Source organism: Centroberyx gerrardi, chromosome 23 (genome assembly GCF_048128805.1).
Source record: "Centroberyx gerrardi isolate f3 chromosome 23, fCenGer3.hap1.cur.20231027, whole genome shotgun sequence".
Lineage (NCBI taxonomy): Eukaryota > Metazoa > Chordata > Actinopteri > Beryciformes > Berycidae > Centroberyx > Centroberyx gerrardi.
This window is the reverse complement of record NC_136019.1, coordinates 2,890,298-2,904,097: the sequence shown is the minus strand read 5'-3', so window position 1 is coordinate 2,904,097 and position 13,800 is coordinate 2,890,298. Positions and strand designations below refer to the sequence as shown.

Below are 13,800 nucleotides of genomic sequence, written 5' to 3'. Positions count from 1 at the left end.
CACTTGTAGGTGTGAAGAAGCTCCCAAATACACTACACTAGTGACCATAAAATAAGTAAGTGGAATAAGAGGCAGATGTTACAAAAAGGCAAATGTTTATTGAGTTTCAACAAGGTAAAAACCTAGGATAGGATTGTTTGGTGCTGTGGCAATGAAGACTTACTCAAAACGAAGAAAACCAAAAAACAAATGGATGGGTACAGGAAGTAAACTTAGACTGCTTCACAGTCCCAACATGTAGTACTTAGCAAACAAGGCCCGATCCCTGCATTAAGGCCTGTCAACCCGGGTATCTCTTTGCCCAATAAACATAAAGCCCTTCACTGTCACTTTAAAACTGTTGTATATGGGAAAAACAGTGATAGGCAAATAACAGGTAGATTCAACACCTGTTGCTATGATAAAAATACACAAACATTCGTTTAAGAAGACATACACCAAAAGGTTCAACGATATAAATACCAAGGAATAAAACTGTTAACGTCACCAAAATTCAGAAAGCACAGTATACCTTTTTGTGTTTTTTCTTTTTGTCAACCAAGATGCCCTTAGAGTGGGTGCAGGCCAGTGACTGGAGGCTAGTGTGATTAAGAATAAGGGACATTAAGGGAGATTAAAAGTCAAAATATGGGGTAGGTACAATCATAGCGTACCGTGGTTGCAGCTTCAAGCAGCTTCTACCAGACATCCTCAAGAGTTGTCTCATGGACCAAACAGCAAACATTGCCCAAATGCATGGGCTTCCAAAAGCTCTTTCTCCCTCCCAAACACTGAAGTCAGGCTTGATGCACAGCATGGAAATATTATACTATCAATGCACACAGGAGGGACCAAGCCTCTACCTTCTTTCTTTCTGTATTCCCTCTCCTACTCCCCACGGTCCTGGAGGCTTACCTACTACATCTTTTTCTTAAATACATACACTGCTCTGAAGAAAACATTTCAGACAGTACACATGTATTGGTAACCATTGTATAAAAGCCATAATACTCTAGAAACGTAATGCTACGTTTACAAATTCCACTGAGAACACACTCCTCATTCTTCCTTTGGTACATTATTTATTTTGTTCATGTTTCTGATTCACCATGTCCATTTTCCTACAGTTATCTTGCCATCTGTAGATTTATAGACCAATAAATAAAAATGTGCTGTGTGTGAATGGTTGCAGAGTCTTTTAATAAATTGTAATATGTATAATTTCTCTTATGCTTGGCTTATTCATATCCTCCTTATGTGTAGTTTCTTATCACTATGTTTCTGCACTAAAATTTAATACAAGTTTGACTTTCTGTGATGAAAGGAAAACCTTTCAGTGATAATTTCATCTGTAGCGATCAGCTGCATTGTGGTCACCTCATATTTGTCTTTGACATATGAAGACAAGTAAGTATTGAAATCAAATGTGTTTCTTTGCATATTCCTCCATATGTTAATGTGTGCATTTCACAAGAAAGGTCAAAGTGCAGAGGCAGGTAGGGGTTCAGTGTCTTGTTCAAGGACTCTTAAACAGGGATGTAAATATCAGCTTTTGTAGATATATATGTATATCTTTTACCTTCCGGGTACTGGACAGTCTCTTTAATCAACAAGTACTACTCTAGCACTTGAAATATATTGAAATAACAACCAGACTGGACAGAAAGTAGGTTCCTCAATGTGTTTATTGAGTAGCAGAGGACAGGATCAACTCATCACACATAGCAAGAGGAGACAGATCACATCACATTCATTCACAACCACAGAGTTTCTCTCCTCATCTGCGGAGATTACAATTTTATCTCACATTACACCATCTTTTAAATACAGCATCTTCTCTTTTCTCTCTCTTTTCTTTTTTTTTATTAAGTTTCAAAGAGCTTCTTGCTGCTCAACGTCATAGCACTTTTCCCCAAAATTAAAAAAAAAAAAAAGCCAGTCAATTTAAAAATACGTCTGTTTTTCTTTTCTTATTTGCTGAAATGTTGACATATTGAAGATGCATGTTTTTGGTCCGTTTCATCACATTTTCTACATCTTCTTCCTTTCTTGATCTCTTTTTCCAGACCCCCTGTCAGTTGTGTGTGCGTGTGTGTGTGTATGTCCATCAACATACAGGTTACTGCCAAAATAAAGGAAAGGCTTGAGTAAATGATGAAATAAAAAGAATATTGAAAGCAGGTTTGGTCCCTAAGATAATGAAGAATTTAACATCCCATGATGCTTAGGGCCAGACATCCCTCCATTAGGATCTTTGACATGTTACGTTGGCGTTTCCTTTATTTTGGCCTGGTACCTGTATTTGTTACGTGTGTGTGTGCCTCGACTCGCTCCTACATCCTGCCTATTTGGAGGCGAAGTAAGGCCTGATCTTCATGCTAATGGTCTTGAGGGAATACCAGCTGCCCTTCCAGTTCATCCACACCATGCCGTCGTCCGTGCCGTGCTTGGCCATCTGACGCGTGTAGGCCCCGCCCATGTAGTATCGGCCGTTGGGATTGGCCGAGTGGCAGCGGTTGTACCACCAGCCGCCTCCGTCCTCCTTGGAGCACTGCTTGGCGGGATCACCGGGGGTCCTGGATCAGGCAAACAGAGGGAGAGGAGAGAGGCGTTAGAGATGTTTTGAGGTGGTTTCATGTTTGCCTGGTGAAGGTCTTATTGACCGAAACGCATTAAAACAATGCAAGTGTAGACAGTGTGTGCGACTATATTTCTTTCTCAGTTTGGTTTTAGTTTTTGTCCTACACACCTGTTACTCAAATACCTTTAGGTGTGCAAAAAAAAAAAAACATTATTTACATCCACTCTTACAAAATGACTGCATTAAAGTGAAGCACATCATGGGTGAACCTTCAGACTTTTGTTTACCTTTTGTTTACCACATTGTCATCCTGTTAAAGATGGAACTACGTGTCTGTTTGCAGTAATTAGAGATTAATTTCAGGCTGCAGTTTTTCCCTAAGAAGATGATTTTCTAATGAAACACTTCAAAAGTATCTATTTGCATTTGAAATGTGCTTCTGAATCACAGGACTACATTACCACTAACAACTGAATGCCTTTATGTGCAACCTAGGCCTATCGCTTTTCAGTTCTATCAAATGTTAAATTGTGAGGGCAGAACAGACTTTGACTTGTTAAAGCACACAATACACACACACACACACACACACACACTCACACCACATATACAGTACGCTCGGCCTTCGTCAAGTATTATCTGCAAAAAATTCTTCGCATTTGCTTGTTCTTTACCAGATGGGTGGGGTTTGTCACTGTATTACTGTAATCCTGTGTACGTGTTCACACATCACAAATACTCGTACCACACACACACACACACACACACACACACCGCAAACCCACCAGTTGTCGTTGTCTCTGTCGTAGGAGCTGAACATCATGCCGTTGTGAATGGTCATGGTGCGGTTTTCACCAAACAGTTCTGTGGATCCTTCCAGGAAAGTGTTGCCGGCGGTACCGGAGTAGCCGTCCACCGCCAGTATGTAGTTGGACGTCTCTGATTGGACGGTGAACTGGGTGTACTGTGCGTGCACCTAAACAACGGTGGTAATAATTTTACATGGAGTTTCAATCCAAAATGAGATCAAATGCTTTGCATATTGTTAAAGTCAACTAAGGGAAATTACTGATGATATTTGCTACATCGTCTTGTTGATATAATCTGTGCTATGCTTATTTTTAGGAACCTTGTATGTACATATACCTTTTTAAAATGGTCTTTTATGATTTCAGAATTTTTATGTAAAATTTTGCTCTGTCAAAGTCGATTAAAGACCTTTGCTTACCAAACTAACATTTTAGAAGGTATAGCGGTTGGAAGTAAATCCTTCACATGATGATAATCATTCTACATGAATGCATTAAAAATATTAATGCATAATGTTTTTCATTAAACTTCAAATTCATTAGACTTCTACTACTATTACTATTACAATCACTACAACTATTACTACCCCTATAACTACCAATACCACTACTACTACTACTACTAATACAACTACTACTACTACAAGTACTACTACAACTACTGCTACTATTATTATTAATAATAATAATAATAATAATAATAAATGGTGGTAGAAGGCCTTTAGATTGGCTAAAGTTAATAAAGAAAAGTCTAGTTCATAGGTTCTTGTGCAATAAAAGAAAACTCTTAAAACCCCATTGAGGGCTGAGGTGGAAACTTCGGGGACTCACCTTGGTTCCGGTCCAGTCACCCATCTCAATGAGGACCTCAGTGGGGCCCATCTTGCTCAGCTGACTGATGCGGTCGTTACCCAGCCAGTATTCACCTGTCACATGACGAGGGAGAGAGGCGAACTGTGAGTGTGAATATACAGGTAACTGCCAAAGTGATGGAAAAGCTCCAGCAAGATCGCTAAGACAGTGAAGCAATTACCGTCCCATCATGCTCAGGGTGTGGCGTTCTTCCAACAGAGTTCAGACACTTGTAATTTGATCCAATAAAGACGAATCTCCTGTTTCTTACCGGGAGTCTCACAGTGGCCCTTGCCCACGTCGAAGGCGATGTTGCCGAAACCGCGGCGATAGTCGTCCCAGCGACGGCCGAAGTCCACGCTGCCGTCCAGCCTGCTCTGGATGAGGAGCCATCCTGGGGAGGGGGCAGGGGGGGAGAGAGAGAGAGAGAGAGAGAGAGAGAGAGTTTAACTGAACTGCTTGTGTATGCTGCTGTTGTGCATCTGTTTTGGCAATGTAAGACAAGTCTTATGAATAAAGCTCTTTGCATAAAAACCCTATTTGCACAGAAGTAGCATTATGTGGGGATCTCATGTAACTAATGAATTACCCCCCCAAGCTCTGTGTTTCGTGAAATGCATTCGAATAGTGAAATTAAAATAGTGCCCCAAAAGCATTTAGCAAAGTTTGATTTGCATTGGGTTGGTATTTTCAAGGGACCTCTGTCTTCACCAAAATACAGTAGGTGATTTGCACTGGAATTTCTGCTTTCCACATGACAGATATGGCAGTTTCTCACGTAATTAAAATCACAAACGACCCACGCAGTCGTTACAAATCACTGGACGTTCCCAGGTAATATCAGTCCAGAGCGAGTAGGGCTCCAGAGACTGAGAGGGAGGGAAAGTTAAAGGTGCAGAAAGAGAGACAGACAGGATTCTTAGATTAGAAAAACATCTCGAGTGTCTTTGGTGGCTCACCTCCGTTCTTGGTGGTCTGATCGCAGAAGACCTTGTATGGAGGGTAGAAGGAGTCCGGCTGGACCATGTACATCTGGGAGTCTTTTCCTCCACGGCGGAAGATGTCCTCACACTCCTTACCTGGATCACAGAGGAGAAAAGGTAAAGACACGTGTGTAAAATGTATGAATATATGTCCTGAATGGGCTTCCATACAATTTAGTTAGTACATTGTATATCCTGTGATCTTGTGTCTTTTTATTGTGTTTTGTGTCAAGTTCTTTTGTCGAGGACCATAACAGAAAAGTGTTTTTCAAGTAATACTTTCATCTGTAGTCAAATATACATGAAGTGTTTATTATGATGCATTTTCTTTTTTTCTATTTCCCAAATCAAAACAAACCCCCACACTTACCAGACACCACTGGTATGGGACATGTGGTCTTGCACGGCTCCTTGCACTCCTCCCTCTGGGCCAGGATCGCCTTCTCCAGCTTCTGGATCTTCAGCCTGATCTTGTCCAGGACGCCCTGCGACCAGAAGACATTAAATCCTACATTAGATTCGGAAAGAGCTTCATCTATTGATCCCTCTCAATTCATAACAATGTTTTTTCATATTACATATTTAATTCTTCTTTTCTATTTCTGATGAGATCTTTGAGATATTTCAATGCTTAAAATCAAGATTGCCATTTATCAACTTCTGAATTCCTGGTGATTTTTCCAAGGTATTTTCAGCACTTTAAGTGGTAATGTGCAATTTTTGTATTTATTTTGAAGACGTCTTTGGTGCCAAAACAGTCATTTTTGTGGTGTTTTTGCACTGCACTTCCCAGACACGACTGAATCCCAGACTAATGAAATTCTCTTATAGTTTGCAGGTCTTTAAGGCGGGATGACCCACTGAACCTATTCACTGGTAGAGAAACTCTGGGATAAGCCTTTAAATTAAAAATAAATTGACAAAAAAACGAATAATTGAACATGAAAAGAGATAGATCATGGCCTCTAGTTGTGGAACATGCAAAATGTAAAAAATGGCCATTCTCAAAAAAATAATATCAAGGCACACTTTTTGCCATGATCTGTCTCTTTTCATGATCTTACTCCCTGGTTTCCAAGAGCAACTTTTTTGACACCAGCAACAGTTTTTTTATGGACAGTGCGGCGCTCTTTAAATCTTCTCTTCTATAACTAATAATTGAACAATTAAATTAATCTAGTGAATCTAGTGAATCTCTTTCACTGCAGGTGTTGCAGACTGTTTTTCTGTAGCTGTAGTCAGGGAGGAACCTCCATCGTATCAGCGTCATATCATGGCCGATATCTGATGTTTAATTAAAAGTCGGTATTGGCAAACTGATATAGCGGTCAGACCTCGACTCTATTTGACACTGGCCTGCGCTGCGTTCACTTAACAGATAGATATTTACCTGCAGCACTCTGATGCTGGAAGGGAAGGCTGTGTCCACTGTCTCCTTGATGTAGGCGTGTTGCTCCTCCACAGTGCCGGTGTACTGACTCACCACCCTGTTGTTGCCTAGGGGAAGGGGAGAGAGGGAGAGAGAGAAGAGGGAGGTCAGAGAAGATCCAGAGGGGAAAACTGTAAAGCTTTATACAAGTTTAAATTGCAGAAACATAATGTACTGTAGGTACCAGAGGTGTGACCGAGTCAACTCTGCTCAAGTCCCAAATCAGTCTTAAGTCTAAATGTAGATTACCAAGTCAAGTCCATGTCATTAATGTCAAGTCCCAAGTCTAAATGTAGAACAGCAAGTCAAGTCAGAACAAATCAAGAGTCCAGTATCAATTTAATATCTTAAAGAAAACTAAATATCTAGGACTTTTCAATGCAATATGGTTTTAATAGGATAAAAACTTGGTAAGAGCATCATGAGTTTGATTTCTATAATCAGTTTCAACTTCAATAAATTCAATCATTCCATACAAATTCAGAAAACAGAATTTAAATTCAGTCATCCGCTGGAACAAATCTCATCACTTTCAATCTGAGTCATTTACACAAACACAAGATCTCAAGTCAAGACTTTAGAAACCTTTTCAAGTCATCAGAGTACAAGTCAGAGTCGAGTCCCAAGTCACCAGAACCCAAGTCAAGTCGAGCCTCAAGTCTTCTCTTCATGCATCAAGTCATAAACTGTGACGTCTGAACTAAACTAAACTCTCAATTTTATCATCCTCTTTCTTTTCCAGTTCTTATTCAGTCCCTGCTTATGATTTGTGGAACAAAGCTCCTCAGTTCAGTTTCCTTTCTGTGTGTGCATCGCTCTTACCGTTGACGATCCTCTGCCTCTCCCTCAGCGAGTTGGACATGCTGTCGACGTAGTTGTAGATGTTGTTGGAGGATCGGGACAAATCGTCCACCTGAGACCTGAGTTCGTTCACAGACTGCGTGACACAGATGAAGAAACAGATGCTCAGTCAACTGCAAATGTTTTCTCAGTGACTATGCTGCTTATCACCGCTGATTAGAAGTAGGGAATTAACACCAGCTGCTATCCAAATGCAGGTACATTTTGTCTGTGGTTTAAAATGGAACATAAATTAACTATTACCTATGGGTTTTCCCTCAATAGTTAAATAATTTCTCTCAATAATATGTGATACTAGCACCTTATAAGCCCCATACTGAGCAAAGCAGACTAAAAGCCCAATTCATTCCTTACTGACTGCTATATGCACTAATTAGGAGGCTATTGAGAGAAAACCCATAGTTAGTGCAAAATAAGGTGCTAATAAGTGGTTTGTAATGACTAATAATGAACCAATATACTACTAATATGCATGTTAATAAGAAACGTATTAATAGTTAATATGTGTTCCCTAGTCTAAAGTGTTACCAAAATCATTTGTGGATGGTAAAGCTATAAAATGATGATATTTGGCTGATAAAATAGTGAAAATGGCTGGCGTAATTTGTAATCCATTAGCCCAAGTCAGTTCTCTGCCCTGCTGATAATCATTGATTAGATCTATACTCAGTATTCACATGTATGACGTTTCTCCAGTGCATGCAGTTGCCTGTTTGGTGTTCTTCCAGTGTATATGACCCTTGGGCTCCCTACAATTGCTGCGTGTTCACTCCGGATTTGCAGCTAGTTAACTAATATGAAATGTAAATCATTGCAATCATTGATTACTGATCGGTGGCATTTACCTGCTTGACGTTCCTCTCTTGTTTAATCAGTGTGGTCTTCAGCTCGCAGCCAGTGGGACACAAAACACCCTGGTGAATGGGAGAAATACTGGTTAGTTTTATGTAGGCTACTGTTTTTTCAAAGTATCTTACAATCTCTTCTTATAGTATTTGCTCCAGTGTTTCCCTCTGAATAATTTGATCACTGATTGAAGAGACATTTGAAACTTTTCTTTCTCCTTGTCTTCCATCTCTATAGCTTCCTCAGAGTCGGCATTATGTGCTTGTCTGGGACCTTCAGGCATGCTGAATGTGTAAAAAGAATAACTTAACCCTTACAGATTAGTCAGAAATGTGCTTTTTTCTTGTAGTTATCCAATCATTACTTAAACAGGCAGTGACAAACCAATAGGCAACTGCCACGGCCCCTTTAAAGAGACCTTTGATGGTACCTTGGGTTGTGTAGCTTCCTGGCAAAAAAAAAGTGAGAGACTTGTTTTTTATATATTGGCAGAATCTGCTTTGTCAAAGTCCTGTCTGTCTGTCCTGTTGTTTTTATGCCTATTTACAATTATTGATAAACATATTATTTTCTTCGTTCCATCGGCGCAAGTTTCCTTCGACCGGATTTCAGTGTTACCCTTGTTCAAACTGAAAGGTTTAATAAACATAAAGAAAGAGATTCACTTCAAAACAATACAGCAGCAAGACTTGGGGTTTTTTATATATATTGTCAAAATCTGCTTTGTTCGTGTTCCTTTATGTGCTAGAAGTATGATTTTCAGACTGTTCCTCCATACAATGGCAGTGAATGGAGACAGAAAAAAAAAAACGCAATTCTCCAATTATCTCTACCGGAGCAACAGATAACAGAGAATCACCGATTTTATTATGGAGAAAGATACATAACCCGAGACACTACCAGAGTTCAGAGAGCAGTGTGGAAGTTTCCTCCTACCATCTGCTCCGAGGCGTGGGTGCATCCTCCGGCCTCCGGTTGCTCCTCCTTCTCCTGCACCTGCGCTCCTCTGGCCGGGGCTGCGGTGGGACGGCCGCGGTACCTGGACCGAGAGCAGCGGGAGACACTTAACCCACGTGTTCGACAGACCGCAAATCCCATTTTCCCACTAGGCAGGCAGTTAGTTTGCTTATTTGTGTGTTAGTTTGTTTGCAGTGGGACCTACAGGAACGAATGGGAGGCCGAATCCACCAATATGAGTCTGAGAGTCTGTAGTTTTGTTGTTCCTTAGTCTCAGAGGACTTTTAATTGTTTGTTCAACAACGCAATCTTACATTTCAAGCAATTTCAATGTGTCAATCAGAGTTAAACAGCCAATGACGTACAAGAAAATTTGGGGTGGCACCAAGGGTGGCCAACCAGATTTCACGGGTAGCCAGTGCCAGCCGTTTGGCTCCGCCCCTGATTGCTGGGTATTCTTTCTTTCTTTCTTTCTTTCTTTCTTTCTCTCATCTATGTATCCATTTACCTGCCGCCGCCGCTGATAGGGGGCGGGGCGTTGCGTCTCGGGGTGTAGGTGTCCCGGCCTCTTGATGTCGGACGGTGACCGCGGGCGTCTACTGTACTGACCTGAGGGGAGAGAAAGAAAAAGAGGACATGACGAATGAAATAAAAGAAAATAAATGAAATTAAATAAATGATGAGGTAAAAAAAATATATATATATATATTATTATTATTATATTATATATTAGCAGATGTTTATACATACCGTTACATTGTTTCCTGCCTGTAAAAAGAAAATCAATGAAGAAATATTGTCAATGCATCTTCAAGAATAATAAATTGCAGTAGTTTACACACAGAAAAATAAAGGTGCCGAAAATGGTTCTTTGGAGTGATGTCATAGAAGAAACATTTTAAGAACCTTTTAATATCCCAAAGAACCATATGGTTCTTTCGCACCTTTCAGGTTCATGGTTCAGTTCGCACCTTTATTTTTCTGAGTGTAGTATTAGTTAGTACCACTACTACTCCTATTGCTTCCATATTATTATTGATATTGCTAATACCATCAATAACTAATACTGCTACTATGACTATACTACTACTACTACTACTAGTACGACTACTAGCTTACTACTAGTACTATTACGACTACTGCTATTAATAATATGAGTTGTAGCAGTTGTAGATCAACTTTAAAACAATCATAATAGAGCAATACACTATTGCAATAAAATAAAATGAAATAAAACTATTATTAAAATCAATTTACTATAATTAAATTGATCCATTTCTATGCAGAGTTACAGTGGAACTTACCTGTGTGGTATCTGTACCCTGTGGAGGACAAAGAGAAATTTGTTAGGAATATATTGTCAGAATTAAAATGATTATTGTCTGCTTGTTATGTTTGAGATTTGGGAATTTAACTCATCTAACTTATTCTAGTGTTGCATTCATCGTAACTCACTCTGCTGGATAAGACTGTCAGCTAAATGGCAAAAAACTAAATGCACAAAAAAAAAAAAAAAATGGAAATTTTGAATGGGTAATTTCAGCTAAGCAATTTGATTGGTCAAAGACAAGTTCCAACCTTGCTGATGTGTATTTTATTGGTTGCTATTCCAATAATTCTTGTGTGACTAGGGAGATATTTAGCGATCTTTTTTGATTCCTCCTGTATGTATGCTACTTTTTGTATAAATATAATAAGCCATAATGCCTCTGAAGACACTCTGTAATGCGAATATAGATACTTTGGTGCTCCAGATGGTGCTCAACATGAATAAAAATACTGTGTCTACTATTGGAAGGAATATCTACTTTGAATTTTTGGGGTAGAAAAAAATTAAAATAACCTAAAAGTCACATGTTCACAGTTATATTATATTTACAATTTAGGCATTTAGGCGACACTCCAGAGTGACTGACACTAGGCTCAAATTTTGAATTACCTTAAATTTTTAGATAATAATAATAATAACAATAATAATAATAATAATAATAATAATAATAATAATAATAATAATAAACTTTATTTATATAGCACCTTTCAAAACATGGTTACAAAGTGCTTTACAATAAAAACAGAACACATTAGAATTTTTCACACAATTAGAATGAACTAAAAGCCATAAAAATAGACACATTATAAACACAAAGGGAGTAAAAACACAAAATTAAAAAATTTAATTTAATTTAAATAATAGATATGAAATTAAAAACAAATAAAAATCAAGTAAAATAAGGAGGCAGCTTCTTATTTTACTTGATTTTACTTGATATTTCATTTCAAGCAGCCAATTGTAAGGAGTGCTAGGTGCCCACACACACACACACACACACACACACACACACACACTCACCAAGTCATAGTCGTCATATGCCAAGTCCTGAGCCCAGGCGACGTACACACACACAGACAGCAGCAGCAGCAGCAGTGTCCTCATCTTCCACTGTCGATAAAGTTTCCCCTCTTCAAAACACAAAACTTGTGTGTGCTCCTTCGCACCTCTTCTGTCCACGGAGCAGAGAGGCACAGATATTTATCCTCTGTCCCAGTGTCCGCAAGCCCTCCCACTCCCACTCTTATTGATCTGGTAACAAAATGGTCAATAACTGTTTGGACAGTTTACCCAAACCTGAGTCACTGCCTTGCAGGGTCAGTATGGAGGGACAAAAGGGCAGCTTTGCTAAAGAAAAAAAAAAACAGAAACCCTGCAGGAAAAGACCAAATATGTTGAACCTGGAATTGGGAAAACAGTTTCCAGTGACATTTCAGGGCATTTGTTATCCAGAGCAACAAAATCGCTGTTGTCCTGTGAAAACCTTCTATATCCAAAAGTGGCCTTGTCTTCCCACTGAGCAATTTAATGTTGATTAGCTGTTTAAAAGACGTCTAAATGGTTATAGACGTCAAGGCTAAAATGAGGCTCCATAGGGTTTAAAAGTGAAAGTTTTATCTTGTCCTTCTCTGGTGCATATGTTTTATATTTACAGCTGTTTATGCATTGTTTTAATATGTAATAATGTATTTACAGCTTGGTAAAACTGGGTTATGCATATCCAAAAACATCGGTTGGTTGGTTTTGAAAAGGTTTCATAAACCCAAGGGTGGCAGAATTTTCTCAACCCAGAGGAGGATGTAATCTTTCAGTTGAAGTTAAAACATGAAACAGTAAACTATAACATGTATTTTAACTGTGACATCAACCTGATGAAAATTAGCCTGGTGGCTAAATCTGGCATAATTACAAATTTTGTTTTAAATGTTCATTAATATGCACTGTCCCTATTAAATAAATAAAATAATTGAAAGCAAGAAAACAAAACAAAACAAAACAATGATGGCACTTTCTCAATAATAGTTGATAACACCGTCATACTTTATTGAAGCCCAAAGGGAAATGTAGATGGTATGAGGCTTGAGCTACAAGAGGTTGAATCTAAAAATAGGAGAAGTAGTATTTCTCCCTGTAGGGATGTTTTCTCTTGCCCCCCTCCACAGGGAGGTCAGAGGTCAGAGGTCAGAGGTCAGTAGGGATTCACTGCCTTGCTCAGGGACACTTCAGCAGAATGGGGATTTGAACTCTGGTTTAAAGTCAGTCTTTTTAACCAACAGGCCACCCTGCTTCCCCCAGCTCTACTCCTTGGTTGACAAAACAGTTTTACAGATATTTAGAGATGTTTTGATTATTTTTCACTAAAATGGCTACAGTAGTGTTCTGGAAACTTTTCCATTGGTTTAAATTTTAAATGAAGTGAAGATTAATTTCATGGTTAGCGCTTTTGTTTAGTGAGCGGTTGCTGTCGGAAAATTAGGACGATGGAGCAACCGCTGTCTGTTTGAGTCCAAAAGGGTACATGGTGCTAGGTTATGAAATCACACACACACACACACACACACACACACACACACACACACACACACAGTAAAACACTCATACAAAGAAGGCATACAGCACATATGCTAACGCAGATGCTCACAAACACATATACACAGTGATACACGCTAAAACACACACACACACGGACACACACAAATATGCTAACACACATATACACACACATACACACAGTAACACACACACACACACACACATATACACATGCATACACACACACATGCAGTCCGACACTAATGAACGCTGACAAAGGCACGCTAATGCACAGGCACATTAACACACACTCATACACATACAAATACACACACACACACACACATAGTGACACACCACTAAAACTGTAGTGTGTGAGTGTGTATTACACGATTGTACGTGGAATATTGTTTGTTAAGGTTAAGCAAGAAGGTACATATGAACCATCCAGCTTCCTACTCACACCACACACACACAAACACACACACAGATGCGTTAGACTCACAAGCGTGGCATGCCACAAACACATGCATGTGTGTGTTTATGAGTGTGTACTTCCAGTAACAGGAGTGTGTAACAGCTCAGAGGAGGAAGAGAGTGAGTCAACATTGTTGTCAAACAGAAATCACCTGACTCATCAT

The 13,800-nt window shown here is 39.3% G+C and overlaps 1 protein-coding gene across 1 annotated transcript; it reads right to left on the bottom strand.

Annotated features, from left to right (window-relative positions):
- Nucleotides 1-2,323: 2,323 nt before the first annotated feature.
- fgb (fibrinogen beta chain) lies at nucleotides 2,324-11,731 on the bottom strand. The gene is made up of 13 exons (XM_078281757.1): nucleotides 11,648-11,731; nucleotides 10,602-10,619; nucleotides 9,806-9,906; nucleotides 9,277-9,379; nucleotides 8,340-8,408; nucleotides 7,456-7,570; nucleotides 6,595-6,701; nucleotides 5,575-5,689; nucleotides 5,181-5,300; nucleotides 4,493-4,615; nucleotides 4,201-4,295; nucleotides 3,346-3,536; nucleotides 2,324-2,555 (listed from the first exon to the last, which is right to left on the bottom strand). Exons 1-13 carry the CDS (start codon nucleotides 11,729-11,731, stop codon nucleotides 2,324-2,326), a joined length of 1,473 nt encoding a protein of 490 aa, XP_078137883.1.
- Nucleotides 11,732-13,800: the final 2,069 nt, after the last annotated feature.